General features: G+C 38.5%; 1 protein-coding gene across 1 annotated transcript in view; it reads right to left on the reverse strand.

The window, feature by feature from the left end:
* The window catches only part of LOC128693114 (glutamate receptor ionotropic, kainate 2-like), a 769,231-nt gene that overhangs the window by 426,965 nt on the left and 329,277 nt on the right, over nt 1–12,989 (reverse strand). Inside the window, exon 5 of the mRNA XM_070089531.1 lies at nt 2,637–2,778. Within this exon, the coding sequence (XP_069945632.1) occupies nt 2,637–2,778 (142 nt within the window). The remainder of the gene's footprint in view (nt 1–2,636; nt 2,779–12,989) is intronic.

The following is a 12,989-nucleotide window of genomic DNA, read 5'->3' on the forward strand; positions in this document are numbered from 1 at the left end:
GTGAAAGGAGGGGTACCCAAAAAAACCTTGATCCAAGAAGATGGAGAATTTCGAAAACCCCATAGGGGGGAATCCAAAAAACTTGTATTATCGAGAAATTTTTGGGGTTGGGGGGTGAAAGTGGGAGGGGGATCCGAGGAGATGGAGACTTTTGAAACCCCCATAGGGGGGAATCCAAAAACTTGGTAATATCGAGAAATTTGGGGTGAAAGTGGGAGAGGGATCCGAGGAGATGGAGAATTTCGAAAACCCCATAGGGGGGGAATCCAAAAACTTGATCCAAGGAGATCATAAGAAAAAATTCGAGGCGCGGGGGCGATCCGGACGACGCTGCAGAAGGCGCGGGCGGGGGTGGCGAAGGGCGCGGGCGGACGCGCGGGCGGGGGTCGCGAAGGGCGCGGGCGGGCGCGCGGGCGGGCGCGCGGGCGGGCGCGCGGCGCGACGGCGGGGTCGCGAAGGGGGGGGGGTCGTGGGGGTGGGGGTATTGGTTGGGGGGGGGTCAAGGGTGAGGTAGTCTCGAGGGCGAGGTCATGGTCAAAACCGGAAGTAACACCTAGGTGTGAAAAGGTGACCCTCCAGCTGCTGGTCCTAGACCGGATACCTCGCTCAGCCGCAGCCCTTTCGGGAGGAGACCGCTCAGCCGCAGCCTTTTTCCGGAAGAGACCGCTCAGCCGCATGCCTTTTTCCGGAAGAGACCGCTCAGCCGCATTTTTAACTACTTATATATATATATATATATATATATATATATATATATATATATATATATATATATATATATATATATATATATATATATATATATATATATATGTATATATATATATATATATATATATATATATATATATATATATATATATATATATATATATATATATATATATATATATATATATATATATATATATATATATATATATATATATATATATATATATATATATATATATGTATATATATATATATATATATATATATATATATATATATATATATATATATATATATATATATATATATATCCCATACCCAGAGATACTTCAATAGTTATACCCAAAATCTACACAAAAACTAGCCCTGAGAGACATCAGTATTCGCACCAGAGACAATTATATATTTATACTCAGTGTTCATGCAAAACACACTCCAAGGAATCATGCACAACTTATTCCCTAAGTGAATACCCAATGAATACTAAGGCACCATGCAATACTTATAACTAATGGTCATGAAAAACGTATTTTGAAATTTTCTGGCACCAGCGCTGCATGCAGATTCATGCCCAGAACACGACCATGTTATCCAAATGTTCGTAAGTACAACTCTGTTAATTAGAATTTTAAATAAGATGCTCTCTGTGCAACACTGGAGTATGACGATAAATATTTAGTTCTTTACTGTCTGTTATTTGATAAATAATGAGCTGTTAAAAATGTGATAGTGAATAAATAAATAATGAAATATTATCTCTGTACATTTTACAAGAGAAGGGTTAAAAATTGAGAGAGAGAGAGAGAGAGAGAGAGAGAGAGAGAGAGAGAGAGAGAGAGCAGAGGATCAAGTGGTACTGGTAGTTTATCACTGACTTATTAAAGTGATTTACTCTACTAGAAGTAGTAGTACATAAATATTAGTGATGTACTGTACTAGCAAGGGAAGCACATAAACATTACAGTGATATACTCCACTAACATTGGTAGTACATAAACATTACAGTGATGTACAGTACTAGCAGTGGTAGTACATAAATATTACAGTGATGTACAGTACTAGCAGTGGTAGTACATAAACATTACAGTGATGTACAGTACTAGCAGTGGTAGTACATAAACATTACAGTGATGTACAGTACTAGCAGTGGTAGTACATAAACATTACAGTGATGTACAGTACTAGCAGTGATAGTACATAAACATTACAGTGATGTACAGTACTAGCAGTGGTAGTACATAAACATTACAGTGATGTACAGTACTAGCAGTGATAGTACATAAACATTACAGTGATGTACAGTACTAGCAGTGATAGTACATAAACATTACAGTGATGTACAGTACTAGCAGTGGTAGTACATAAACATTACAGTGATGTACAGTACTAGCAGTGATAGTACATAAACATTACAGTGAGATAATAAAGAAGTTATGGTCGGAGATCATCAACTTACCAGAGATTTAATGAAGTAGTTACAGTAGGAGGTTATCAACTTTCCAGAGAGATAAGAAAGTAATTATGGTAGGAGACCATCAACTTACCGGAGAGTTAATAAAGTAGTTATGGTAGGTCATCAACTTACCAGAGAGGTAATAAAGTAATTATGGTAGGAGGTCATCAACTTACCAGAGAGATAAGAAAGTAATTATGGTCGGATGTCATGAACTTACCAGAGAGGCAATAAAGTAGTTATGGTAGATCATCAACTTACCAGAGAGATAATAAAGTAATTATGGTAGGAGGTCATCAACTTACGAGAGAGATAATAAAGTAGTTATGGTACGTCATCAACTTACCAGAGAGGTAATAAAGTAGTTATGGTACGTCATCAACTTACCAGAGAGGTAATAAAGTAGTTATGGTACGTCATCAACTTACCAGAGAGGTAATAAAGTAGTTATGGTACGTCATCAACTTACCAGAGAGGTAATAAAGTAGTTATGGTAAGAGGTCATCATGCCGATCTGCTGTGCTTGTTTAAGCACCGTGAAAATATTCTTGCGCTCAACGTCCAGAAGCAAGTGCGTCACTCCTGCTTTCTTGGCGTCCTTCAGCATAGGTCTGTGAATTACAGAAGCACAGCAGTGAGAGTCAGGCAGTGACCATCTATGCTGACTACTTCTATCCTATATGACAGGTTAGAAGATATTGAGTATATGCCTAAAGACAGCTATTAATACAGGTGTAGCGAACAGTCGTCTCTCTAACAACAGCTATGAAGAGGCAGCGATAGTGAAAATATCTACAAATGTTATTGTAACAGGTACTGAATATCTTACGACAGCCGCAAGACGCTTGTGAAGCGTATAATGACTTTCTTAGTAACGACATATTTGAATGCTAAGCACTGGTCATCTTACTATCAACAACTATCAAAGGCTAGTATGGCAAGCACTAACAATCTGACTATGAACAACGATCAGAGGCTTGTGTAGCAAATACTGACAATCTGACTATGAACAACTATCAGTGGCTAGTGTGGCAAGCAGTGACCATCTCACTATGAACAACTATCAGTGGCTAGTGTTGCAAGCACTGACAATCTCACTATGAACAACTATCAGTGGCTAGTGTGGCAAACACTGACAATCTCGCTATGAACAACTATCAGTGGCTAGTGTGGCAAGCACTGACAATCTCACTATGAACAACTACCAGTGTCTAGTGTGGTAAGCACTGACAATCTCGCTATGAACAACTATCAGTGTCTAGTGTGGCAAGCACTGACAATCTCACTATGAACAACTATCAGTGGCTAGTGTGGTAAGCAGTGACAATCTCACTATGTACTACTATCAGTGGCTAGTGTGGCAAGCACTGACAATCTCACTATGAACAACTATCAGTGGCTAGTGTGGCAAGCACTGACAATCTCACTATGTAAAACTATCAGTGTCTAGTGTGGCAAGCACTGACAATCTCACTATGAACAACTATCAATGGCTAGTGTGGCAAGCACTGACAATCTCACTGTGAACAACTATCAGTGGCTAGTGTGGCAAGCAGTGATCATCTCACTATGAACATCTATCAGTGGCTAGTGTGGCAAGCACTGACAATCTCACTAAGAACAACTATCAGTGGCTAGTGTGGCAAGCACTGACAATCTCACTATGAACAACTATCAGTGGCTAGTGTGGCAAGCAGTGACCATCTCACTATGAACAACTATCAGTGGCTAATGTGGCAAGCACTGACAATCTCACTATGAACAACTATCAGTGGCTAGTGTGGCAAGCACTGACAATCTAACTATGAACAACTATTAGTAGCTAGTGTGGAAAGCACTGACAATCTCACTATGTACAACTCTCAGTGGCTAGAGTGGCAAGCACTGACAATCTCACTATGAACAGCTATCAGTGGCTAATGTGGCAAGCAGTGACCATCTCACTATGAACAACTATCAGTGGCTAGTGTGGCAAGCACTGACAATCTCACTATGAACAACTATAAGTGGCTAGAGTTGCAAGCACTGACAATCTCACTGTGAACAACTATCAGTGGCTAGTGCGGCAAGCAGTGACCATCTCACTATGAACAACTATCAGTGGCTAGTGTGGCAAGCACTGACAATCTCACTATGAACAACTATCAGTGGCTAGTGTGGCAAGCAGTGACAATCTCACTATGAACAACTATCAGTGGCTAGTGTGGCAAGCAGTGACAATCTCACTATGAACAACTATCAGTGGCTAGTGTGGCAAGCAGTGACCATCTCACTATGAACAACTATCAGTTGCTAGTATGGTAAGCAGTGACAATCTCACTATGTACAACTATCAGTGGCTAGTGTGGCAAGCACTGACAATCTCACTGTGTACAACTATCAGTGGCTAGTGTGGCATGCACTGACAATTTCACTATTAATAACTATCAGTGGCTTGTATGGCAAGCAGTCTCCCTCTCACTATGAACAACTATCAGTGGCTAGTGTGGCAAGCACTGACAATCTCACTATGTACAACTATCAGTGGCCAGTGTGGCAATCACTGACAATCTCACTGTGAACAACTATCAGTCTCTAGTGTGGCAAGCACTGAAAATCTCGCTATGACCAACTATCAGTGGCTAGTGTTGCAAGCACTGACAGTTTCACTATGAGCAACTATCAGTGGCTAGTGTGGCAAGCAGTGACCATCTCACTATGTACAACTATCAGTGGCTAGTGTGGAAAGCACTGACAATCTCACTATCTTCAATTATCAGTGGCTAGTGTGGCAAGCAGTGACGATCTCACTATGTACAACTATCAGTTGCTAGTGTGGCAAGCACCGACAATCTCACTATGTACAACTATCAGTGGCTAGTGTGGCAAGCACTGACAATCTCACTATGAGCAACTATCAGTGGCTAGTGTGGCAAGCAGTAGCTAGTTTTGCAAGCAATGACAGTCTCACTATGTACAACTATCAGTGGCTAGTGTGGCAAGCACTGACAATCTCACTATGAACAACTATCAGTGGCTAGTGTGGCAAGCACTGACAATCTCGCTATGAACAACTATCAGTGGCTAGTGTGGCAAGCACTGACAATCTCACTATGTACAACTATCAGTGGCTAGTGTTGCAAGCAATGACAGTCTCACTATGAACAACTATCAGTGGCTAGTGTGGCAAGTACTGACAATCTCACTATGTACAACTATCAGGGGCTAGTGTGGCAAGGACTGGCAATCTCACTATGTGCAACTATCAGTGGCTAGTGTGGCAAGCACTGGCAATCTCACTATGTGCAACTATCAGTGGCTAGTGTGGCAAGCACTGGCAATCTCACTATGTGCAACTGTCAGTGGCTAGTGTGGCAAGCAGTGATCATCTCACTATGTACAACTATCAGTGGCTAGTGTGGCAAGCAGTGACCATCTCACTATGTACAACTATCAGTGGCTAGTGTGGCAAGCACTGGCAATCTCACTATGTGCAACTGTCAGTGGCTAGTTTTGCAAGCAATGACAGTCTCACTATGAACAACTATCAGTGGCTAGTGTGGCAAGCACTGACAGTCTCACTATGAACAACTATCAGTGGCTAGTGGGGCAGGCACTGACAATCTTATTATCGAAAAGCTCTGGTAGTATCATGAAATATGACGTGTACATAACGCCTTTAATACTGAAACACGTCATGGCAGGGAAAGGCTGCGTGTGATTAATAGAAGTGTATGTGTAATTGATAAGCCAAGTGTAGCTAATTATATTAAAGTGTATAATATTAAATTTGCAAAGCCAAAGTGGCTAGAATTTATATTAATGTATTTGAACAATATTAATTTGATAAAACAATTCTGGCCAAGATTTATATCAGTGTTTGTGTAATTGATAAGACAAGTGTGGATAAAGTTTATATTGTGTATAATATTAATTTTGCTATGCCAAATTCTGGCAAGGATTTATTAATTTGAATAATATTAATTTTGATGAGCCAAGTTTGTATTAATGTACATTTAAAATTTATATTGAAATTTTTTACATGTAATTGCTGAGCTCAAGTAGCTGGGATTTATTCAAAGGTAGGTTGTGCCAGTGTTATTAATTGGGTTGAATTTAATACATTGCATCATGACTGAAAATGAGGAAATTAATACAGAAGATAAACATATTGAATGTAGAGCAAAGAAAGCGTCATTGCAAGCTAGAAAAGGTCATGTAACCAAGGCATGCAATAAATGTTTGGAATTAATGAATCAAGAAACTATGAATACTGATGATTTAAAATTGTATTTAGATGATTTAGGTAATAGATATGATTCATACAAATTATATTACAACAAATATGAAGGAGATTTGTTAGTAAACTGTGTAGATGAGACTGAAGTAGATCTTATGATTAATCAGTATTATGAATTAGAGGAAAGATTCTTTCTTGTAAAAGTCAGGCCTTGAATAAATTAAAATGTGTAAACCAGGCAGTTAATCAGTCTGCTCCAACAAATAAGATGTCTTTGCCAAAACTCCCAGAATTATGTTTACCTGTATTTAATCCTGGTGAAAATTGGGAGGAATTTTGGTCAATTTTTAAAGCAGCTGTGCATGACAGGAGTGATCTAGCCTGTGTAACTAAATTATTTTACCTCAAAGGACAGATAAGAGGAGATGCTCACATACTCATACAAGCCTTTCCCAATGTAGATGATTCTTACAAGGAAGCAGTTGACTTGTTGAAGGTCACTTATGGTAATATAGAACAAAGTAGGTTGGATCTAGTGAATATCATTGTTAATTTAAAATCTCCAGATCACACTTACAAAGGTTTACAGCAGTTTAGAGTTAAACTGGAGAGCACTCTCAAAACTTTAAGTAATAAATATAACCTGAAGGAATCAGATTGGTTATTGAGTGCCATGGTACAGAATAAATTAAGCTGTAAAACACTTGAAAGGATTTCAACCAAATATCACAAGGGTTATTTTGGTCTGGAGGAAATAAGACTAGGTCTACAAGAATTAATTGTGCAGTTGCAGACCACCCAACTAACTCATTTTAAAGATGCAACACATAATGTGTATTGTCAAGTTTCATAAAGGGAAAAATTATCCCAATGGTAATAATCAAAATTCATTTCCTAAAAATAGTTGCATAGGTGCATATCAAGTAGCAAGAATCAGAAATAATGATTCTCAACAAGGTAAGAAGAATAAGTACCCTCCTAAGAGTAGCCCAGTTAATAAGAAACCAATCAGAGAAAAGAGAGATTGTCTTTTCTGCAAGGGTACTCATTTATCTAAGAATTGCAATGCATACAATTCATGGAATGATGAAGTTGAAATATTGGAGGAACTTGACAGATGTATCAGATGTTTAGATAATCACAATGTAAAGGATTGTTATGCCAAATTAAACTTCTGTTATCAATGCCACAAAGGAAGACACCATGTAGTCATGTGTAAAGGTCTATATGATAATGTTGATAATAATGATAATGTTGACAATCCTGACACAACAGTAGCTAATGTAAAAATTGCTGCTAATGTTAATAATGATGGTTTTGCTGAAGTAGCCTTACCTGTGTTACAGGTAAAAATTGATGATAAAAGGCATAAATCAAAAAATGTAACTGCATTATTAGACCAAGGATCCCAGCGTACTTTCATAAAACGTAAATGTCTTGATGGTATCAAAGTACAGATGGGAGATCCCACAACTTTAAAATTATCTGGTTTTCTCTCAGATAAAAGGTCTCAATTGTATGACACTGTTTATGTAACTGTCAGGTTGGGCAATGAGAAAAAACGTGTTAATGCAGTAACTGTAGATAGACTTCCAGAGAAAATATCTACAGTAGGGCTTAGTAAAGCTACAGAAAGACTCTCACATAATGTAAATTTAGCGCCTTCAGGTGTAAGTGATGATTCTGTAGGCCCAATAAATATTTTGATAGGTAGTGACTATTATGCCTCCTTTGTAAAGGGTATGGTAAAGAAATGTGGTGTCACCCTTTTGAAGACTGCAGGAGGCCATGTAATGTATGGTAGGATTCCTCGTAATAATAATTCATGACTAGAGGAAACTACAAATACCATAACTATGTGTCTTACTCATGAAGTCGTGCCCCAGTATAATTCTTCCATAGAGGATGGTGTTGATCCAGTGCATAAATTGTGGAAATTAGACAGCTTTGGAATAAATGTAAATGAAGAAAGTCCAGACGATTCTTTTACTCAGGAGCAATACCTGAGAGATGTAAAATTTGAATCTGGACAATAGTGGGTACGACTTCCGTGGAGACTGAACCATCCGGAATTGCCCACTAATTACAGAATGGCATATGGACAATTAAGGGCTCAGCTCCGCGAACTGAGTAAGACACCATATAATGATATAATTGCTGAGCAGATAATTAATAAATTTATAGAAGAGGTACCTCCTGAGCAAGCCAAAATTTATGGTCACTATTTGCCACATCACGGAGTGAAGAAGGATTCTAAGACCACTCCTTTGAGCTTTGTATTTAATTGTAGTGCCAGGAGTAACAAAAATGTACCTAGTTTAAATGAATGTTTGATGACAGGTCCGTCTTTGACGGAAAAATTAGGAGATATCTTATTAAATTTCAGAGTGAAGGACTATACCTTTACGGCTGACATAAGTAAAGCTTTCCTAAGAGTGGGTTTACAAGAGGCTGACCGGGATTGTACCCGCTTCTTATGGCCTGAGAATCCTAGTGACCCACTTAACCCTCTGAAAACCTTTCGCTTTAGGAGCGTATTATTTGGTGCAACATCCGGTCCGTTCCTACTTCAAGCGACGATAAATGCACAGCTTAAACGTATGGAAAGTCCATTGAGTAAAGTAATGAGCAAACAGTTTTATGTGGACAATTTCCTGGGTGTGACGTCAACTGAAGAGGAACTGTTAATGACTTATGGAGAGGGTAATAAAATAATGCAAAGTACAAATATGCCTCTGAAGGAATGGAATAGTAATTCGTCCAAATTAAAGTACAAAATAAGTAAAGATTACCCTGGAGATGAAGTGCCAAAATGTAGTAATGTATTGGGATTAACTAGGGATACTGAGAGAGATTTGTTAATGTTAAAACCTAATAATTACAAAATAAGTAAAGATTACCCTGGAGATGAAGTGCCAAAATGTAGTAATGTATTGGGATTAACTTGGGATACTGAGAGAGATTTGCTAATGTTAAAACCTAATAATTACAGTATGCCCAATAAATTAACTAAGAGAGTTTTGCTTGCTGAAGTTTCCAAATGTTTTGATCCACTAGGTTTAGTGTCACCCCTTACTATAAGAGGGAAATTATTAATACAGGAAGCATGGAAACTTAAATGTGCTTGGGATGAAATTCTACCCGAGTAATTCTTTAACAGATGGGATGAATTAATTGGTGATTATGAAAAAATTCCAATGTTGGAGTTCCCACGCCAGGTGGCCAATCCAAATGGGAAAAATGTACTCCACATTTTTTGTGATGCTTCAAAATTGGCATATGGAGCAGTTGCTTATCTTCAATGTAATAGTGATATTTCTCTTGTTATGTCTAAGGCTAAAGTGTCTCCAATTAAATCACGTACTTTACCTCAGTTGGAATTAACAGCCATTTATGTAGGTGTCAAATTAGCTAATTATATAAGAAATAAGTTGCAGGAGATAAATATTAGTGACACTGTAATTTGGTCTGATAATGAGGTATCCTTACAATGGATTCGTAATGGAAACAGGAAAATTGTGTACGTACAAAACAGATTCGCTGAAATTAATCAGATGCAAGAGAAGTATAATAGTTTGGGTCAGCATGTGTTAACATTTAATCATATACCTGGTGAGGAGAATCCAGCTGATTTCTTGTCTCGAGGTTTACCTTATGCTAAATTTGTCAGTGCTGTATCATGGTTGAAAGGACCGAGCTGGTTGGTAATTAAAGCTAATTGGCCTGTATAAAAGGCGTATACCGCTCCAATAGTTTGTCCTCCCTTAGCCACTGATATAAATATGTATTCTACTTTACCCAAACTTATCAATGTAACTAAGTTGGTGTTTAAATTTCTAAACAAGATGAATATTGTTGGACATGCATTCCTGCATATCTTGAGATATCAGACGACTGGACAAGACAGCTCCAGGAACCTCAGATAAGCTCTCTAGATTTGGGTATATTTCTGGCCAGTGTTTTCATAAATTTAGTTAGTGAGGTTTTTCTGAGTATGATACAACTTAATATCCAGTCAAATTGGTGAGTGATATTAAGATATATTTTCCTTCTGTTATGTAATTGTGTATATATATATAACCATTTATTATTTTTAATATACAGTCCACAAATTTATATATTTACCAGTATTCCTGGTGTATGTATATTTCATTTAATTAATAGGTCCAGAGCAACTTGTGGATATGACAGTTGTAGGTATCGAAGGGGGACATTTTTGCGACCTAGGTGTCCCAAATTCCTACATGTCTAACTGATAAATAATAATTATCTTTTCATTTACTGTTATGTATATAATGATATATTCAGATAAATGCAATTTTCCACAATCACTGTTGATTATCTTGGGTCATGCTGGGTTCTACGTACGTTAGTATGCAGATCCCTTCGTAATCGTAAGTATGATCATCAATAAAAATATTAGCTAGATTACCCCAATCCAGATTAGACAGGTGTTCCCTAAGTCCATTATAATCGGCAGAACAAAAATCAGGGACCTGAAAGTGATTTGTGATCACTTCCGCCAAGCTCTTCAGTGTTCTCTAGATTATTTACGAGTGTTTCCTTATTTGATAAGACTAGGTCGAGCAAATTATTACCTCTGGCAGACTCTGTAACACACTGCTTCAGAAAACAGTCTTGAACTACTTCCATAAAGACACTGGACTCCAGATTACAGGTCAAAGAAGTCCAGTCAGTTTAACTAAAGTTAAAACCCCCTATTATCATTATGTTATTGTGTCTAGAAGCCCTAACAATTTCGTCCCAAAGAAGTCTCCCTCTGTCGTGATCCAAGCCTGGAGGTCGGTATATTACACCAAGAATTAGTTTTTCTTGACCTTCTACAAACTCTACCCAAACATATTCTGTTACTAATCCATCTATTTTTTTACATGTTTTTATACAACAATTAATATTTTCTCGAACATATAATGCAACTCCTCCCCCCTTCACATTATATCTATCCACAGGGAACAACTTAAACCCTTGAAAATTACACTCAGCAATCATATCCCGGCTCTTTAAATCATACCAGGTTTCAGTTAATGCAATGACAACAAAGTTACCAGCACATGCTACCAAACGTAATTCGACTGTTGGTATAAAATACAGTTACATGTTTTTTCTTTTGAACCTTTTTCCTATTCACCTTTGTTTTTACACAGTTTCTGTAATTATCATTACCCTGTGTTACTCCATGACTGTTATTATTAAGATTTGTAATATCAAAGCCTAAGTCAATATATCCATACTTATTATTCTCCATTTCTAAACCCATACCTCTAACTAATCCTAGTTTAAAGTCTTAACCACACCCTCAACTGAGCTAGCAAGAAAACCCACACCTGCCCTAGATAAGTGAACCCCATCCCTGGCATACATGTCATTTCTACCGTAGAAGTGATCCCAGTTGTCAATGAAAGGTACTGCATTATCATTACAGTGCTTGTCCAGCCAACAATTAATACCAATTGCTCTGGACAACCATTCATTTCCAACACTCTTTCTTGGCAAAATGCCACATATAACAGGGCGCCCTCCCTTCTTCCTAATTATGTCTATTGCTGTCCAGTACCTTCTAACTAAATCCTCACTCCTACGCTTGCCTACATCATTGCCTCCAGCACTGAGACAGATAATAGGATTGATCCCACTACCGTTCATGATGTTGTCAAGCCGGCTAGCAATATCCACCATCCCAGCCCCCAGGAAAGCAAACCCTCTGTCTCCTACTCCTATCCTTCAAGCAGAAGGCTCTCTCCATATACCTAACTTGGCTATCCCCAATCCTTGGCGTCGTTCGTCGTGATGTTCCTCAGTAGTCGACTCACATTCATCGGGTAGCACGGAGAATGGGTTCGATGTTTCCATAACAGTTTCCTGGATCTTCGTTGATTCTACCTCTCTATCTGTTTTCTTGATTCTTAACTTTGTCCCATACTTTGCAGCCACTGTCCAGGTTCCTTTCTTGGCTTGAGGATTCTCAACAGGAGGATTACTACGACTCTTCTTGTTTTCCTTAGTCAGATGCTGTATCTCAAGCTTAGCCACCCTCAATTCTTCCTTTAGTTGCCGGTAGAGTTGCTCTAGAGAGGACATCTTGTTCAGATTCACAAAGAGCACACGTCTTCACAGAGTTAAGTACAGGTCGCCACTCAAGACTCGTACTTCACCTTATAACAGCGAACAAAGGAAGTGAATCGTGCATTGCTGTACCTCCAAGAAATCTCCATAATAACCATAAACCTAAAATAAAGAAGTGTGCGCAGCTTTTGTAGTGACATTACCACGAAAGACAAATCTTGTGGAACAGAGTGCACCATTATGCGTATTCCTAGATTGTGGAAGACGTTGACATCCAAGGACACTTAAGCTCCTATCCTACCTGTCGAATATGGTGCATCCAACACCATGGCTCATGCTACAAGAGCAAGGTAGGCTTTGAACCAACTGGTTATGCATGGGACTACGCAGTTCTTGTGTCACAAAGGGTTCAGAATCGTCCTATAATCATCAGTAAAGTGCGGACATTCTGAGTTGAAACGCATCATCAACAATCAGTTTCTGTGATATGCTGACACAACACCCCCTAGGGGTAATTAT

The sequence above is a fragment of the Cherax quadricarinatus genome, chromosome 28, assembly GCF_038502225.1.
Source record: "Cherax quadricarinatus isolate ZL_2023a chromosome 28, ASM3850222v1, whole genome shotgun sequence".
NCBI lineage: Eukaryota > Metazoa > Arthropoda > Malacostraca > Decapoda > Parastacidae > Cherax > Cherax quadricarinatus.